General features: G+C 32.9%; 1 protein-coding gene across 1 annotated transcript in view; it reads right to left on the bottom strand.

The window, feature by feature from the left end:
- The window catches only part of LOC107282774 (cyclic AMP-responsive element-binding protein 5), a 150,005-nt gene that overhangs the window by 53,835 nt on the left and 75,494 nt on the right, over positions 1 to 20,676 (bottom strand). The window contains exons 3-4 of the mRNA XM_015810598.2: positions 12,723 to 12,923; positions 11,500 to 11,610 (exon numbers count right to left, since the gene is read on the bottom strand). Of these exons, the coding sequence (XP_015666084.2) occupies positions 11,500 to 11,610; positions 12,723 to 12,923 (312 nt within the window). The remainder of the gene's footprint in view (positions 1 to 11,499; positions 11,611 to 12,722; positions 12,924 to 20,676) is intronic.

Below are 20,676 nucleotides of genomic sequence, written 5' to 3'. Positions count from 1 at the left end.
CTGGCCTAGGGAGGATTTTAAATCGGGTGCATTTTTAGAAAATTTTAAATACCACAACTTTAAAATATTTGGGTTTTAAATTGGTTTTATTTGGCGGGGATTGTGGGCTTGTTTCTGTTTTAAATATGTTGTGAGCCGCCCTGAGTCCCTCGGGAGAAGGGCGGGATACAAATCGAAATAAATGAAAATGAAATGAAATAAAGCAAAAACATGGGCCCCTGAAAAACAGGATAGAAAACCAGGATTCTCTTAAAGTAAAATAAAATAAAATAAAATAAAATATTTCAACATTTTAATCTTTGATGGCAGTTCCTAATGCTAGAATTTCTGTTCACAAAGTTAAATAAATGATAACTTTAAAATATAAGAAACACATTTGCAGGACATATATCCTGATAACAGCTTTACAATCAGAGTTTTCACACTGTTTTTCAAGAAGGATTTTGCTGATTCTTTTTCTTTTTATTAAACTTGAAACCTTTTGCAGATTCACAAATTATATTCAATATATTCAACACATGCTCACTATCATTGTACAAACTACTCAATTTCATCTGAACTAATCCTGATGCACACTACATTATTTTTTATTTACCAACTACAAAGACTAGATATCACATCCAAAATGGTCTTAAAGCATTTGAACTGGCTACATATTAGCCATTAAAGAGGTAAAATTAAAAATTATGAAGATTAATTCAGAAATCAAAAGTGAGCAAGACAAGTAGGTGTTCTGAAAATGGTTATTAAAATTGTTTTATAAAATAAATCTAAACATATCTGAGTTGATGATACACCTAGAAATATATGAATCAATAACAATATCATGGAGTATAATTACTAAAAAGGCTCATTAGAAAAAGCATTAAAAGTCTAATTACTTCATAAACTATTTAGTTGTGTACCCACTGGGATAGTACATTCTACTGTCCAGATTCACATAGATTCAACTAATCAATTAATGCTCATTAAAATAAGAAAAATTAAGTAGGCTGAAAACTGAGTCAGTAAGAGATTAGCTAGGAAAGTGACTATAAGAGAGCTGTCTTTTGCAGATGTCTGCTTTGATTTCATTTTAATCATATGGAGGGTAATCTAACGCTTTGACATTTAAAACTATCACCAACCACTGTTTTCAAGGACTACATTTATCATGGTGAGCTTTGGAAATGTAATTCAGAGCTCAAAATACAAAAATAAATGGAATAATGGCTGATATTTAGCAATAATTGTACCAAAATACTAAAGTTTTTATTTTAAAAACTGACTCAGATAAGATGCTTCTTCAGCATTGCTGTCCCAGCTTTATAAATTCATGAATTCCTTCAAAATGTTTTGTTCTGAACAAGTTAAATTGAAGGAAAAGTGTTATGGAACAGGACAGGGAAAATCTAAAGTCTGTTTCCACTATATTTTTGTGTTTTTTGCAGAGATGAAATTTGGAGCACTTGAGAAATTTATTCTTTGCCCTGATGCCATTAATCGCTTGTATTTCCTCCAGCTTTGAACTTGGATCTCAATATGTTATTATTCCTACAGCCATTATATACTTGAAAGACATTGAGTTACTACCATTGTCCATTCTAGTGAATCCTGTGTTGCCCACTCAAAGTGCAATAGACAATGCACTTTCTGAAGATGGTACAACATTTGTGAGGTAACAGATCAGGATTTTGAAAGAACTTTAGATATTCTATGAGAATACATCAGCAAAAGTGCTACTGTGTTTATATTAGTCTCTGAAATGTTAAGCAAAGGACTGGGAAGTCTAAATGAGATGTGTGCTTTGCATGAAGCCCATCTGATCTCACTTGATATCTTAGGCTAATGTAAGTTTTAAATAAATTAGAAACAGTTGTTTTGTGTGTGGTATGAGCATATTCTTGTAGCTTGTGAGCTGCCAAAGAGGACACTGTTTGAAAACCATAAGTTATCCATAGTTTATGATCTTGACTTGTAAAAGGAATAAGTTCATGGGTTCAAAATATTGCAGCCACAAATGTTCTTTTTTGGGGAGCTTAGAAACTTGCTGTTAGAAATGCCAAATGACAGCCAGCAAGTTGTGTGCACAGGTCTACAACTTGTGTATATACAGTACAATAATGCACTATGGAACATTGGGAGGACAAAATATCTCGCTGAGAAACCCTGTGCAGAAATATAGCATATTGTAAGAAAGATTCCAAATTTGACTCACAGATATCTCATTGGGGGGGGGGGATTAGATGCCTATTGGCTTTTGCATTGGAGCAAACAGCATACATAATGCTATTTTTCCCTACCACAGCAACCCAATGGCCAAGGGTATATTAAGGAGTTTGAATCTTCCTATTTCTAATCTAACGTGTTATCCAATCTGTTAATTTCTTTCTCTTAATAGGATAGAAAATGGTATTTTAATACGATATATCTTGATAATATTTCAGGCTGTGGATTGAGCTGACCATGCCGAAATCCTATCTCAATGGTGGCGAACCTATGGCACGGGTGAATGTGGAGAGACACAGAGCTTGGCCTATCTCCTAGTATGTCAACTATTACAAGAAATGATAATGACTTATATTTGGCCAACGACAAAGCCAAGAAGGTGGCTTCATTCTGGCAATTTAAAGTTTGATCTATAAATGAAAGAAGAAGAAGACTATGGTCCATTTTAATCTAGATTGATAGGAAGTGCAGTTGAAATCTCTTTATATTAAAAAGAGTATTTTCCCATTAAGGTTATAAGGTTCTTTTAGTTGGGGAATCTGGTCTATCCCAGAATTAGGGAATTATTATTTGATAAATGCAGCTAATGAATCAGCTACAGGTTTGTTTGTTTTTTACTATAACTCAATAAGAGGAGCTAAGCATGCTTGTTATGTAAAGTGTTAAAGGTACACTTTTCATTTACTTGTATTTTTTTTCACTCCAGTGACATTCATGGGATGAAAATACCCTAGTTAGTGTTTTGGCCAGTTTAGCTTACATCTAAAATAGTCTGGGCAAAATCTTGTGGACTGTTGAATGTTTCCTTAATAGTTAAATAACACAATCCTCATTTACCTTCAAACTTATTCTATTTTTAAAATTTATTTATTACATTTATATGGCTGTCCTTCTTACGAAAAGCAATTCTAGATGACATACAGCAATCAATTTCAGATTTTTATGCTGCCTTTATCAGTTCATAAATAACTAAGGGTGGCAAATATATCCAACACGCCTCCCTTCTATTTTCTCCACAACAACAATCCTGTGAGGTGGGTTGCACTGAGAAAGAGTGACTGGCCCAAAGTCACCAAGCCAGCTTTCCTGGCTAAGACAGGACTAGAATTCACAGTCTCCAGAGTTCCAGTCAGAACTAGAGCAAACTGATTGTTCTGTAAAATCTGTAAAACGAAGTTATTTTTTTTGTAATTAAAATGCTTCATGACTAAAATATTAAATTTTAATTAGATCAAAAGTATTCAGATGTACAGAACAAGAAAATATGATAAAAAATATAATATGAAAGCAGCCAAAAATAGAGAAATATTACTAAAGAATAGAAGGATTTAACATAATTTAGAAATAGATTTTGTTATGCATAGAGAATGAGGTAAACATAATGCAAAACAAAAATATTTCCCTTGAGTGACTATCAAACCTGTTGTTTGTGAAGCATACATGATAATACTAATGATCACAATTATCAAAATACTAATTGTAAAATTAACTGAAGGCATAAATGCAGAATCAGATTTCCAAGTTAATACTTTTACACAGGGCTTTTTTTCTTATAGAACGCCCAACGAGTTCTGGCACCTTTTTGGGATGGAACCATGTAGGGTAGGCAAGGTGGGTTGTATGACGTGTGTGAGTTCCGGCACCTTTTTTTTTTTTTTTTTTTTTNATATATATATATATATATATATATATATATATATATATATATATATATATATATATATATATATATATAAACTTTATATTATTATAGCTTATAAATTATGTGTAATTTAATATAGTATGTATATAATTGTATAATTTATTACGTAATAAAAATAAATATAATAAATAAATATCAATATATAATAAATATAATGATTAATGTACTGTATATGCACATCTCTACCCTAACTACAACTCCCACCCAATTTCTCCATTTCTTATTTGCAAAGAGGTAATGAATAAAATATTGAAAGGCTGTGCTTATATACATAAAACTGTAACTACTAAGGGTCACACAGTGCATTTCATTTTCATGCAGCATTAACAAAAAGTTTTATTTTGCATTGCAGTCATTTCTTCCTTTGTTTGACATTAACTTAGATGTATGTCTTATTAGTAAAATAATGTATTAAAGATAGAAATATATCTTCTAATTGGAAAATGCTTAAGTAAACTTTTACATGAAAGTTTACTATTTAAAAATTAGATGAAAAATGTTTTCCCTTTTTTCTAATTAAAATGTAACTTCCATTTCTTTATTTTACTGATTTTTTTATTATGGTGTATTTTCATAATTAATACATGTTTTAAGTAATTTAAAATTGCTATATTACATAAGTATTAAATTTTATCTTTCTGCTCTTTTCACTGCATAGCATATATAGGGGGGGGGGGCGAAAAATGAAATTAACCTGCTGCTGCAGAGCATATCTAGGAAAGTATTATTGTGTATGTGTCCTGCTTTGACTTTCTTTTAGCATTTGGTCAGTGCTGGCACCTATGCTTTTATCAGGATATAGAAGCTATACATTCATAGATGCTCTAAGCACCTGGAATCATACAAGGTATCCAATCCTGTATACCAAACAAGTAAACACTTGAACATGCTCAGTTGCTCTTTTTCATTGTCCCATTAAAAATATAGTAGTTTCTATTACTTTAATGTATTGAATTTCTTGCTTAAAGCAGAAATAAAAATTAATTAATTTACAGAATACCATTTTATAAACATATTCTGCATTGTAAGTAATATAGATTTTGTTTTCTATAGAACAATAAGATATTTTAAAGAGCATTTATGTAATTTAGTTGGGGCCACAAATATTTCAATGTGAAAGAGCAGTTATATAAATCATGATTCAATGTCACTGGGTTTTTAAAAAATATATATATAAAAATATGAATTATAAAATGTTTAAGTCAACCTAATGACAAATTCTTCAGTTTATGTATAAATAAGAACTCTTAAAATGATAATTCTTTTGAAAATTCATGAGGCCATCCAATGCTTGCTTTGAATTCTCACAAGAATTTTTTTTCCCATTTCAACTCACATTTACGTTCACATGAAGGTTTGGTAATATCATATTCTCAGTTTCACATTAATTCCAATGGGATCTTCCAAATGTTCCAAATGTTTAAATGCCTAAAATAGCTTTTCCTAGACCTGTGCAAATTATTTTAAATTACACAAATATTTTTAATATGTCTGGCTTCTGAGAGAGCCTCAGTATATAAAGGAGGATGGCACTAGCTATTTTTCTGCCAACTTTTCCCATTTCCTCCTTCCGTTCCCACTTTTTCCTTGAAATAACTAACCTTATTATTAGTTCAGAAAACTGTGTTGCTTTCATGTATTTTGTGTTTCATTGAGTTAAGCATTTTCTAGAACATAGAGCTCCAAATTTGAGTTCCTTTGAATATCTGGAACTTAATTCAGCTTAACTTTGGTACTGAATAACACATGGAGATTCCTACATTGGAATATATTGAATACATAATAAACTGAATTCATGACACTTCATTAGGCTAACGCTGTCTAAAGGACATGATCTAAGTAAGAGGATTCTGTTACACTATCTAAATGAACTCATCAGTAAACCTGAGTCAGTTCAGTGGAATTATTTCCAAACTAAACTATGTACATGATTACTTCTTTCATTTGAATTTTAGGACGCTAATAATAATTTGATTATTGCTAGGAGAAAGAAATATATGATTGGGTAATTACAACAAATTATACAATCCCATTTTTTCCCTTCAAGTATTATCTTTATTTAGTGATTCATAAATATAGAGACATGGCCTGGATATAGATTATTAAGTTGAGTTTAGTGATACCAAAAAAATTCAATGTAACTTGGCCTCGAATTTGAATTTTCCACTGTGGAATACTTTGCTATGATACGATAAACACAAATCATCTTAAAGTTTCTTCTATAACTTGGAATGTGTCTGTACAGATTTAATTGATATCCAAAGATTGTGGCTTTGCTAATCCTGTGCAAACATTCTTATGCTAAACATACTGCGATAAAAATATAATCAAAATCCTGCATGTTTTCAATTAGTCTTCCCCAGCTCCCATAATTCCTAGGTATCATCATTATTCTATCAACCACATTGATATTTTTACCAATAATTGTGAAAATGAAAGATAGAGGCTCTTAGGCAATTAATTTATTTATTGCCTACAAAACATTAGTTGGTTTATTACAAATTACTGCTAAACAAAATAATTAAACAGACTGGTGACTTAGTCCTCTTTTAGAGTCACTTCTCTTTTCCATTCATTTTTGCATAATAGTATCATCAAACACTCAATAAGAATTCTAAGTGGGCCTCAAATATGGTACAGTATTGAATGTGACACCAATTAAATTACATAAGTGACTCTCTAACTATCTTTAAATACTAAACCACACTCATAAGACAGCAGACCAACAATATGCATAAATAATACCACAACGAAACACAAAGAACCTTCTTAATACATGTGTAATACTTTACAATACTACTAAAAGTACATTGGTTAACAATTAACAAGTAAAAACCATTTCTTTAAAAAGTACTTAAAAGTTTTTTTAACTAACTTGGGGATGATAAAGCCATGCGAATCTCAGGAATAAAAACTGAATTTTATAAATGTGGGGCCACCACTGAGAAAGGCCTACTGTACTTGCCTGGGTCAACATGCCACATTCCAAATGATGAAAGACATCTCTCAAAACAAACAGACTTCTTCCAAACTCTTGCCAGAAAACCTTTCAAATACTAATTCCGAATTGAGCTGTGGGAAGTCTGCCCAAGACTAATGAGTCCTAGTCCATCACTTGGTGGATTAAATCTGAATACATTTGCATGTGAATAGCTATGAAGAAAATACTTCCTTTACTTTTTGAGAATTCCCATACAAGTTTCTAGGCAGCATTTCAGGGGGAAAAAAAGGCCCTTCCTGAGTGTGAGACAATGAATATCTTTTGTGTTAGCACCTGTTACCAGTAACTTCAAATTAAATTTACATTACTGTAAAGCAACCCTATTTTTTAGAATCTTGCTAACAATTAATTTTATTAATTTCAATGTTGTGCAATTGTTTTAGCTACCAAATAAACAATGTTATTGTTCTTTTATTATGTCTTTGTATGCATTTAAAGTTATAATTTTTTTTGTACTATAGATCTGTTTTTGAGCTGCTGTTTTAAGACAGCTTAGTCAATTGTGCGTGTGTGCATACAGGTTATCTACAAAACTGAAACTGCATCTGTATTCCCACTGATATGGAATAAGATATTTAAAGGGACTAGATTCAGTGGAACTGAATTGCATCTGGATTGCACCATAAATCATGTTATTAAATTAAGGAGTACTTCAAACTCTACTCTAAATGAATCAAATTCTCTGTTCCCTTACGGATCATTTCTTCAAATTCTTACCACACCATTGAGATACCCATGCAGCTGGTTCTATCTACTTGGTACTGCCACATTTAAAGAATCAATAACATTTAATTATTACAATTCTCATTTCTCAAACTCTAAAATTATTGGATATGCAGCAAGGCAAGAATCAGTGTTGCATCATCATGCTTATAAAAGTCCTTCTGATTTCACCATTGTTCCCAAATGTGTAACTGGAAAATGAAAATGGTGGTTGATTTTAATCCAGTACTTGATAAGCATGCTTACCTATTCAGAAAAGAGGACAAATGAAGGCGGAGTGGAACATTTCATGGCAAGCACTTTATAAGCTTGTATAACATGCTATTAACATTCTGTGCATGTCCAACAGCCCTAAAAGTGGCTTAGCTCTGTTATATTTATATACATGTTGAATCTAAATAGTATTTCATGTTGTCAAAAATGAATGAAGCTAAACAGCATTGCATGTTATTAAAAAAAAAGTCTGGAATGTGTCTAAAGACAATTACCTCTGCTGTATTTTATTTATTATTTTATTATCATTCCAACTTTAATTTTTATTTTATTTTATTTCACTGTGATATATAGTACTGTTTTCTGTTACAATGTTAGGATCTAGACAAACGCCTAAGGTAGGATATGAATAAAAATCTTCTCCAAAGCAATTCTGATCATTCCTTTTATCAAGCCTGCTGTCAATTGAATCTATTCTAATCTAATTTAAAATACAGCTGGTTATGTTCATCTCTTTATTCCTATTATTTTAAAGCAAATCATTTCTTGATCAAGTACAATTGGCAGAGGAGAATAAAAAATCAGACTTGATAAATTACATATATTACCAAAGTTAATTTATAGCTGTCTTTCCTGTACAAATAGATAATGCATTTTTATGCAGCCGCTTCTAAGTCTTTTCCTATATAATAAGTTTCTTTATGACAGGGACCTAATATGGCAGAAAGCTAACATTCCTAAGAATGGGTATTCTTCATACTTCTTCACAAAGTATTTTAAAATATCCTAATAAATGCTTCTGTAAAAATATTTGGGAAATACAGTAATGTTCCCAAAAATATTCCTAATCCCTATTCTCATGGCTAGGGAATGATGCTATAATGGAAATCCTGGCCCCCTGGAAAAAGCAAACTGCCATGGAAAATTACCTCTGGAAAACGTCTAATTACATCAGCAATGTCCTATCACTGGAGGCTGGCTGGAATAAGTCTGTTATTTGGTTTTATTTGTAATTGCTTACCTGATAATTATTATATTTTGTATTTTTTAATAGACCCTCTTAAGAGGCATGCTGCAGTTTTGCAATCCAGCAGGTGCCTTCCAGCTACAGAAAGAAGGCTTGCATAAGGAGAGCATAAAAATATCTGGAAAAATTGTTGTCCTTAGTCTCAACATGACAGTATGCTCCCTGGGCTCTCAGATACTTAAGCGTGGCAAATATATAAAAGGCTTCCTAACAACCTGTCCATCTTGGCTCAACAATAATTCCTGGTGCCACACTTCACGTTACGTAGCTGCTGTGTAGGGATTAAGTATCTTTCTTATGGCTGATTTAGGTTTACCAGACATCCAGGAGTACGTATGGCTGATTTCAATGGCTTGTACAGCTAATGTAATTTGCTAGATTTACAGTATATCTAATTTATATTATATCTACATTGTATATCTAATATACAGTAAATCTAACAATTCTAATCTATTTAATTTAGATTTCTAATCTAGAAATCTATCTATCTTATTAGACTTGCAGTATAAATCTAAACAATGAAACTTTCAGTTGCATATCGTATGGAAGATTATCAGTGAGTAAGACAAGCATTTCTGAGTGTGCAAGCAATTTACAAAAGGCTATCGCACAAAGTGGGAATTAAATTCTGAAAATCTTAGTATGCAGCCAAATTTTAATTTAAAAATATAACCTCATGCCATGACTTAAATGCTATTTCTGTTGAAATCAATTAACTCTACAGTTAATGGCTTTCTAATATATGCTGTTTTCTTGGAATTATCTGATGTGGAAGGGCTTACCAAACCAACACTTTATATATCTAGGCCCTAAGCCAAAACAAATGGATTCAGATTAAAATGTGATCCTCTTAATCTCATATGTTAAACAATAGTATTCTCATTGTAAGCACCAATACCTTCCTTTTTAAATCTTCAGAGGGAAAAGGTAGAGAAGGCGAAGTAAATGTAGAGGTTTTAGTCTCCAAAAGAGTTACCAGGGTGGTGTTTCTTTTCTTCAGCCAAGAACTATTTTGCTTGGCTTGCTATAGCTTGGTTTGACGGGAGAAAAAACACAGCAACAACTTGCCAACTGCCTAAGATTTAATAAGCTAAGCTGCAGATGCTATTGCTTTTTGGCACATCATGATCCCTGTTCACCACACAACATAGGAACCAGAGGTTTACTTTGGCTGTTGTAGTCAATGCTTTTGGCTAATATATGCTCTTTGAGCCAACCAAGGGTATGTTTAGAGAGTGTGGTTTTAGCTGAGGTGTTAAAAAAGCTTGGGTTGGCTACCTAGCCAACATTTGCACTGAGGGAAAGATGTGGCCATTCATGTCTACCCAAACAGGGCATGAAACCTACTGGCAGGAAAACATTTCCCTTTACCCCATATGGCAGCATGACAGGAACTTCAAAGGTGCCCACTGACTTCCTTCCAAGCCAGCCCTAAGCATTATAAACCAGTGATGACAATACAAGATGCTAGGTCTGTCTTTCACCCCAATACAGAACCATCCAATTGTGTCGGTGTGTTATCAAATGTGAATTTTGGATGAGAATTCTACAATTTGCAATCCATACCAAACTGGGAAGGTTTTGTGATGCGGAGCCTTAGCTTCATATCTAGGTTCTTTGCGTATGTTTGCCTCACTCAGGAATTTGATTTTTACAAAAACCTACATATTTTCCAAACTAACATAAGGATCAGAACATGGCTATCAGTTCTCTGAATGCTGCAATGTATTTCTTAACTCAAACAGCAGTATTTATTTAAGTGGCCACCCAACTTGTAAAACACCATTCTGAATGGTTCATAAATAGAAAATCAAAGATAGTAAAAACCAGGTGCATGAGTTATAGTCCCCAGTAGTAAAACATTAGTTTGATTCACTTCCAAATGCATGTTTCTTTGACATACTTAAATTTGAAGGTTCATGAAGATCTTTTTAAAAATTGCAGATGAATCAGGAAACTGATAGATAATGACAGTGACAGTGAAAATCCATAATGGCAAATAGAAATATATTTTTCCCATAATCTAAAAGCCTAGGATCTACTTGATAGGAATGACTCATACAGAAAAGCTCAAAACAGCTAATAGATACTCAAAGCCAAGAGAATCAAACCTTTTGATATTGGAAACAAGATTGATGTCATTTTATCAGCCTTTGGATGACCAGGGCTGTAGTTAACGTTCTGTATATGGGACACAGTGGGGCAAGTAGATAGGGGTAAAGTTTCCTGTTTTTTCTCTTTTAACTTTTTGTGGGGACAATGAGAAGTGTGTGGGGTTTTTATATACTACAAATATTTTGTTAGGATTTATAGCATATTTTCCGAACTTTTCCTATCTTAAAGTAGTAAGATGTGTGTCATCAGTTTCAGTAACTAGAGTTAGAGATAGTCCTGAAGATGCACATATTGCAAATGTTACTGTTACCTGCCTAGATTAAATCAGCCAGTGCCACAAATGTGCAGAGAAACAGACAAAAATATTATGTTGTCTTACTACCATTAAATATTTTTCTCATCCAGTTTTCAATACCAGCATAAGTTGATAGCTAAACATCCTATTCCTAAAGTCCTTGGTAAAAAATGATAACTAAATAGAACAATATAAGTAAGTGTTTAACATCTTACCATTTTAGCTTCTGAATGCATTGGAGCAACTTGAGGTGAAGCACATGGATTACTGAGATTTGGATTTTGCATTCCCATGATACTTGAGTTCATAGACATTTGTCTTTCCATCTTGAGAAGCGAACAGAGAGAAGAAATGAATTTTGGCATGTGGAAATCTAAAGATCAAAGATAACTATAATTTTCAAATGACATGTTGTTTTTTAAATAAGCAAGAGTCAAGCTATTGGTAAACATAAGAGTAATTCTACAGGAAAAGTCTTATCTAATTCAGTGTTTTGTTCCATTAATGTTAATAAGCTACATCTGGGAAGTTGAAAGGTTTTTATATAATATAGTGTCCAATCAGACTGGTACTACTTTTGTTGATTCCCTTTATCACAGGAAATAAAACATATATATTTTTAGTTGTCTCCTAATTGAAAGAAATTTCTCTTTTCACTAAAAGTACAAATCACCCAGGTTTGAGATTTTGTTAATAATAATTTGCTTTTATTTTTGAAAATAACCTAGGTTAAGTTAAGTAGGTCTAAAATACCATTACATAGGTTAATGCTATTTAAATTGTCTGGAATATTTGAAAAGTGAGACTTTCTCTAAAATAATTGTTAAATTTGGTAGGGATAAAAGCTCCAAGTTCCTATCTTAAATTCAGAAGGTAAAGCTAAAACGATGTTCCTGCATCTGCAATGCAGATCTTGGTAGATTTCATAGTATGTGTATATGCATGCACGCAAGTGTATATATGTATATAAATATACACATAGGCACATTTACACACAATGCAGGGAACAGAGTCAATAATATTGAATCCTGGAAGAATCAGAATAAAAAGCATGTGTGTTTGTATGTGGGCACACATACATACTGTACATGCAGAAATACATAGACATATATGAACATTCACACATTCCTATAGCACATAATTCAACTTTAGGATTTGCTACCATAAGAAGTGCTAGCTGTCAACTTCAAAAGGTGGCTTAAAAAGGAGATTGCACTAACTCAAGGGAATCTATGGTTATTAGTTCTGATGGCAGTTAGAGTGCCTCTGAAGGCCTCAGCTGGGTGACTAATCTGGCCATTGTAAGAACACACTGCTAGACCGGATGGGCCAGTGGTCCAATCCAGCTACATTGCTTATATGTTTATGCTAATTGTGCTCTTACACTGTTTGTTACTTTTGAAACTATACATGCAGAAAAGAAAAGAAAAATACTTACAGGCATCAAGACAGCGGAGGATCCAGGCATTGTAGGATTAGGTAAAGTCCCAGGCATAGAAGCAGGCATGGGCTGTCTTTGACGATTGTGCAGGTGTAGCAGTGAAGATAAGGAGCCTGGGACAGGCCTATAAAAGAGGAACACAGAAGAAAGGATTAAATATAAAACTTCAGAACAAAAGAACTGCACATTCAATGATTCCTATTTCAAAATTATGAATATAAAGTTAACATGTTGCATAACAATACTCAAATGATTAAGCTCCCGAATAAAGAATATCTAGTCTAATACCAGAAGAATTCTCTTCCTCCCCATACCAACTTTTTGGCAATATTACATGTGAAATGAGGAGCACTGCTGGATAAATAAGATATGATCCAAAAGGAATGGGATTTCCTATAGGAAAGATACAGAACCCATCCATCAGAAAGCTGTTGATATAGAAACCTGCCCTCTTTTCTGCTTAATTCCCTAAAATTCTATTTGTCTTATGGGAAGAGCTGTTTAGGATATTGTTGTGGGATGATTGGGTGAAATAATCCTTTCAATCTAGCCAAGGAGACTAAGTGGGTCTCAATCCCATAATTCCAAGACATTTTCAACTTCAGAAGATTTGTTTTAATATTTTGATGCAAAAGTGAGGATTAATACACAACAAATCAGAATCTGTTAATTAACTAAAACATCTGTGAAATCAACAAAGAACTTAGAACAAAGGGTTTAAAAGGTACATATATTATATCAGTGTAAATAAATGTATGAAGCTTGTTGTCCTTTGCCTATTTAAAGTAGTCATATTCTAGTCTGCCATCCTGTTCAATCCAAATATTTTGGAATGAATATGTGCACAAGTGCTCTTAACTACATGTTCATAATAGCAATTAGTTTTTGAAATATTTTCTTATTAATTATGAAAGAGGAAGAAGGACTACTGACTTCCTTGTATATAGCCATATTTCTTTTTACAATTTCTAGATTCTCCAGTTTTCTAAACATAGTCAATACCTACCACACATTATTCTTTCTCAAAAGCAAATGTGTTATTTTCCCAAACTGGCAGCCCATAGCTTTAATTGGTAAATATTAATTAATTAATAAAAATAGTGCAAAATTATGGCATTGGAATTGATGGCACTGGCTTTAACAATTCCTACCTTAAAAAATTAATTGTGCAGAAAGGAAAAGAAGACTTAAATAGTTAATTTACTTTTCTTGATCACTAAGTCTCTAGTCACATAAGAAGTAAAAATATTTCAGCATTCCTAATGACAAAAGACACCATGTAATATTGATCTCAGGGGTACAACAAATAAAAAAACATTAAAAAGTCTTTGTATACACTATTCTGAGCTTCTACTGTGCCAATTAACTACAGGAACAGGGCTATTTTCTTTCATCACTAATATTTGAGATTTTGTGCATATTAGGCAGAAAGATATGTTGTGGACACTGTCAGTCAAATAATTCCAGCTAGTGGGGTCCAGGAAGAAAGCCTTCTCTGCCACTGCCCCAATCCTATGGATCATTCTCTTCTTGGAGGTGAATTGGATCCCAACTCTCCTGGCCTTCCAGGAAGCTATGAAAACTTGGGTCTGCGGCCATACTTGAGATGCACATTTTAGTGGCCTTAAACCCTTCCCCCAGCTTTTAACATTGCTTGCCTCTTTCTAAATTTTATATACCATTTTAATGTTTTTAATATTTTGTTTGTACACCATACAGAGTCTTTCTTTGTGAAGAAAATGTGTGGTTTTAAATTTTGGTAAACAAATATACACATAAATATTATACTTCTTGGTATGGGAGGCATGATTTTCAAGTTGACTTGCAAAGCAAGTAGCCTTCCGGATTGAGTTAAAGATCACAGCCAGGCTTTCTTTCTGTATTGTTTTTTTATAGAAACTTTAGTTTTATTGGTTATATTAAGGCATTTGACAAAAAGTTGCTTTGGCTTGACTTGTGCTCAGATAGCCCTTAGGCCTCCCTATTATTGCAATGTTACTTAAATGTTCCAGAGCTAAATGTTCTACAAATTTGATTTAATGAGACTGAAAGCAGTCCCTTATATAAGGGAAATTATCATTATTTTTTTAAAAAAAATGTATTTTATTGGTTTTCTAATTTTAACAAAAAGTACTTATGACACACCGTGGTGATTGGGTGAACAAACATTCCAAAGTGAAAACATATAAACAGCTCATCTTAGTACATTCACCATCATCTCTCTATTTCCCTCAAATAACATAGTAAATTTATATATTCCATTTCTAGCTTAAATTTCTATTACTACTAAACCTGTTTTAAAACTTTATCAATTTACAATTATTATAATCAAATATTGTTTTATATCACCCAATTATCACTTCAACTATCTCTTCCAGATATGTTCAAACTCATAATCTCTCTCCTCCCTCTTTTTATCACCAATCTCAATTTGTTTCTTCTTCCAATAATAAGTAACTTAGTTAAAAAAAACAGAAAAAAACCAGTATTAAACCTTAATGTTTCAATTCATTACAAAGACTTCCAGTTCCATCCAATTAATTCTCATACCTCATCAAATCATATTGTTATAGACAAAGATCACCTAAGTAATTTAAGCACTTCAACATTCCTTTCTAAAAACTCAACCTTTTTTTCCCAATTCCAATATATGATTTCATAAGGGAAATTATTTATACCAAAAATGTTTATACTGAAAAAAGTACCGTATTTTCCCGAATATAAGCCCTAACCAGAAAATAAGTCCTAATGAGTCTTTTGGAGCAACAATTAATATAAGACCTGGTCTTATTTTTGGGAAAACACAGTATATGCTAAAAATAGTAATTTAACTACTGCATTGTCTTCATTTTGAGTTCAAATTTTGCAAGTCTGTGTTTTGTACTTGAGGAAAGACTGGCTTTGCTGTTATTGCTTTTTTCTTCTTTGTAGGACATTGGGACTTTTCAAATATTTCTTAGATGAAAAAAATTACACTTTTGAATGTCATGAGTCATTTTTGTCAATACTCCAATAATACAAAAAAATATCATGCACAGTCTTTCATTGGTTGCTAATGATCATAAAGATCCATATATCTTACAGTGTCAAATACAATATGTCTGACATTAAATACATCTAATATCTAGAAAATGGGCACTAATAAACACACACTGTACCTCTATAAACTCTGAAGTCATTTCCAGAAATTTCCCCAAGTTTTCCTACCAAATAAACTTCAGCAGATGGTTACAAGCCTTAAGTTCTATGGAGCATCTTTTCCACTTCTTAGTCTTTCCAAGATGTTTTAAATGTGACCAAATGTTTAACTAAAAACAGGCATAAATATCATGTGCCAATCAGTTCTCCCTTCAGCTGACAGAAACAGGAGAGTGGAAGAATCATTATGAAATTAGCGTTTTGCCAGCTAAGCTATAGCAATTTCTGATGTAATAAACTTCCATTAACTACTTTTTACAGAAAACAAATCCCTCTCTATGCACCGCCCCACCTTTGAAAAAAAACAACAACAACAACCTTGAGCTACTGCTGTAAAGGAAAAAATGCCCTGACTATCAAAACTTTATCTCTTTCACATATAAATTTTCAGACAAGACTGTGACATCATATTTTGCAACCCCCTTTTCCAAGCAACTGAAAGTTTGCAATGTAAACTTGCATGAATGGGAGAAGACTGCAATGGTTCATTTGGGCCTTCAAAATGAGATTCAGTAAAAGTTAGTTTTACAGTACTACTATTACAGTTGTGTCGGGAGCACTGAAGTGCTGAAAGGAGTGAACAGTGACATGGCTGTTGCCCAGGAACACCCAGTTGAGGGCTCCTTTCATGTCCCCATTAATTGCTCACCGAAATGATACTCACAATCACCCACTTTTGAACTGCTGGGTCTGATGATATAAGCAAGGAAATTCAAGCTGAGTAGTTATTTAGAAGAATTCTACAACTCTCTAGAAACTAGCTGGAAGCATTTAAAATAATTTGCCATTTATCAACAGATACCTAATGATGACTAAATCAGCAATAAATAAATAAAAACAACCCTCTGTAGCACAGAGTTCCCCAATCTTTCTGGCTTTGCAGACTGGCTAGTGGAGGTGGGGAGGCAGAGGAGAAGGAATAGTTCCGTGTGGAATTTTCTTTATTCATACTGTTAATTTTTTTATAGAAAGATACAATATATATTTTTTCTTGAAACTGATATTATTTAAGTCATATTCTAAATAATTTTCAAGTGATCATATATTTCAACACTTCCTAACAAAACAAAAGCTTTCCTCTGAAAATTAAAAATTAAGTTACTATAGACTCACAAACACAAAGCCTCAACAGTCTCTCTAGTGCAGGCTTGTTACCATGAGCTAATAATTTCAGTCTTTAAGCAAGCACAGTCTTCTTTTCTTAATTATTGTGCGCCCCTAGGCAAAACATTTCTATTGAAAACCATTGAGGCATAGAACAAGGCAAGGTGTATAAGCTAATAAGGGACTGTTCAGCCACTAAACCAACTCCTGTGGCACCCAGGGTGTTCTGTACCAACAGATTTTATATCTCCACATACACTTGTAAAAACACTGTTTAGGTTAAAACCTGTTTAAGCTTTGCATTTCAATTAAAATGTTAAAGTTGATGATTCTTCTATTGCTTCCCAAGTCATGTCAGAATAGCATTTTTTCTTCTTCCAGGAGTTACCTGAAATTCAAACACTGGAAAACTCTATGATAATAGAGAAATTGTGAATGTATACAACAAATATTATTGCAATGCTCTGTTCCAGAATTTTAAGAAGATCCAAGAATGGATAGCACTAGTGAAAATGTAGTTGCACTAATCTGATAGGGATCTCTGGATCCACAAGATTACTATAAAACAATTTGGATTTCTAGGCAACACTATAAAATGCAGAGAGCATTAGTACTATACTGTATCTGGAAATCTGTATAATTGAATAATGAATGATGAAATGATATGAATGAATAAAACTAACAAAGCAATAGATTATAGATGAAAGATTGGATTCAGTTTTGGCTAACATAGGTCTCTGTGATAATAATGGATGTTTTATGCATAACTATGAATTGTATGGATCCAACCCTCTGCATTAGATCTCTGTTAAGAAAGCTCAGATGCAAATCCCAACTGAACTACAACTCTCATTGATTGTAATTGTGCAGCACAACTTTATCAAGGAAAAGATTTAATGTGTACACCCTATCTCGATCAAAAGTCTTCCAATTAGTAAAAAGAAAGCAGCCATATTTGTTTTTTGTTTTTTTAATTTCAGATAATTTTTAAAAGAAAAACATGTGAATGCCAAATTCGCATCACTTTCACTATGGCTGGAGTTGAAAGAATGGTTACCATGGCATCTTCTATCGATGAGACATGTAATGGCAGGGAAAACAGGCAGTCTAGAATAGCCCTATTATAGGGCAGGGGTATGTAGAACTTTCTCTTTTTTCATGCAGTTGAGAGAATTAAACCTCCATCAACCTTCTCATCCCTATGTGGTTGACCTGAATTACTGAGGAAACTGTTTTCCTCCCATCAACACTACTGGGCTTAACTCTCACTGATCCAATTAACTGTATTGTGTGAACAGGACACCAAAAGAGCACAATCATTATTCTTCACTTAGTTTGCCGTAATACCTGCATGTACTACTTTCACATGCATGTGAAAATAATGTTTGGTGTCCTTATTGATCACAAGTTAAATATGAGTCAGAGTGTGATGCAGCTAGCAAATACTGTGTTGTAGTACGTTGTCAAGAATAATTGTAAGAATAATTGTAATTGTAATTGTAAGAATAATTGTTTCACTCTTACCCAGTCTTGGTCAGAGCCTAACTGACTTCATTCTGTGATTCTGTGGTTCCATGAACTTATCTCAAAATTTTTGAAAAGATAAAATGAAACCATAATAATCATCACCATTATTAAAATGCCAATGCAACTCCTATGGACTAAGTAGTTTTTTACTGTAAAATTTTGGAAATTCATAGAGAAGTTTGTAGGGACAAAAAGTTGGTGGACTTTTGCGAGAAAGCTGATTGTAAACGAACATTACAATAATTGGAAGCTCTAATGGAGCCCATTAAGTGGCTGATTTGTATGTGTGTTGTTGCCAGGGTGGGGGTGTGTGAGGGATTATTATTATTATTATTATTATTATTATTATTATTATTATTATTATTATTATTATTATTATTATTATTATTTCTTTTATATTGTGCATTTATGTCCTGTAAGCCATCTTGAATCTCCATGTGCAAATAGGCGGCAATATAAATTTTCTGAATAAAATAAATAAAAATAAAATATTGTTGAACAAGAGAAACTGAATTGGTAGATATGTATAACTAAATTGTATGCAGTGGGAAATCAACATCTCTGTCCCTAATCTTTGCTTTTTAATGTATTGTTACTTATATACTTAGGACTTCAAACTATAAATATTAACCAGTCAAATTACAGCTTTGCCCTATTTTAATTTGTGTTGCTGACAATTTGGAGGGTCAGAAGAAACAGACAATAAACTAAACAGAAGGTCTTTGGATAAAGAACTTTAAATTTTTGGTAATTGGGTTAACATTTCCTATGTTTTCTGCAAAAGTGTACATAATGTCCATTTTTTAATGTTGCAAACTTCATTTGACTATGGCTTCCAAAGACTCACATTGGCTGAGATTGTAAGCCTCTGCTTTTTCATTTTCTCCTCTAAATTATATCACCACTGTAGAAAGGCAAAGAATGCTAATAGTGCTAATAATTTGATTGCCCATCATTAAGATGACTTTGTGTAGAATAGTGTGAAACTGGGAAAATTCTAAATGCTAACCACTTTAACAGCAGAAAAAGTAAATTAAATGCTTTGCTTTAATGAAATTATTCCTATCTTCTAACCCCCGTTCCATACAATATACACATTTTCTCACTTGTATAAAATATCCTCCCTATATTTAGCTTTAACAAAGCAATTCTATTTGTGCAGCAAAGCATGTACTATTCTTCGTTCCTTTCCAGTTACAATTTAAGCTGCTATACTCCCTTCAACATTGCAGCTGATTTTGTGGTTAGAGTCTATTTGTTTTCACATCAATGAAATTAATTTCCATTGGAAACTGCATCTGAGGCATTTAATCAAAATGGGCCTAAAATAATCCTGAAAAGCTCATCTGTCTTCCAATCTATATAGTGTTTTAAAAATTGGACATGTGCCCTGCAATAATATTGCACTTTACAGAGCTTAATGCTCTGTACTTCTGAGTATCAGTTACATCAAGACACTGGCAAATTAAAACAGTTCAAGATTCTGATTAACATTGATTTTATAAATATATAGACAATACAACTTAACTATATCTTTATGTCAAACAAAATGGAATTTGAATTGTTTGGTAATGATAAAGTATTTGATACTACAGGTATATTTCCTTGTTAAAATATATGAAAGGAAACATCCATTTTCAAAAGAATGAAATTTCAAGCAAAGTTGTTGCCGAATGAAACAGATATATTTTTCACACCAGCCTTTCTCAAATTTGTGCTGAAACAGTAGACTTGGTACCAAGTAACAAACATTTTGTATTGGGCATAGATACAACAGTACAAAACATTGGAACATGGATCCCCAATTCAAAATCAGAAAATCTCTTCCCCTCAGAAGTACATCATCAAGAAGATGTTTCCCATTTTTTCTCTCTTAAAGTTAAATTTTAAAGTAACTATCAGCATGTCCAAGAATTGGGAAGAAGGACTTCCGGTGGTGATACCAGGGCGATGCAGAGTTAAGGAGACAGGCTCTGTCACCTAACTCTGATCTTTCCACGTTTGGAGACCCTTTGGGGGCGCGGGGAAGTCTGGAGGACAACGCGTGAGAAAGGGGGATGCCGGAGGAACAACGAGGCGAAAGGCAATCGCCCGTTAGGACGAAGGAAACCTCCTAATTTCA

Source organism: Protobothrops mucrosquamatus, unplaced genomic scaffold (assembly GCF_001527695.2).
Source record: "Protobothrops mucrosquamatus isolate PMUCROS unplaced genomic scaffold, P.Mucros_1.0 scaffold12, whole genome shotgun sequence".
NCBI lineage: Eukaryota > Metazoa > Chordata > Lepidosauria > Squamata > Viperidae > Protobothrops > Protobothrops mucrosquamatus.
The sequence above is the reverse complement of the archived record's forward strand: the minus strand, read 5'-3'. Positions and strand labels throughout refer to the sequence as shown.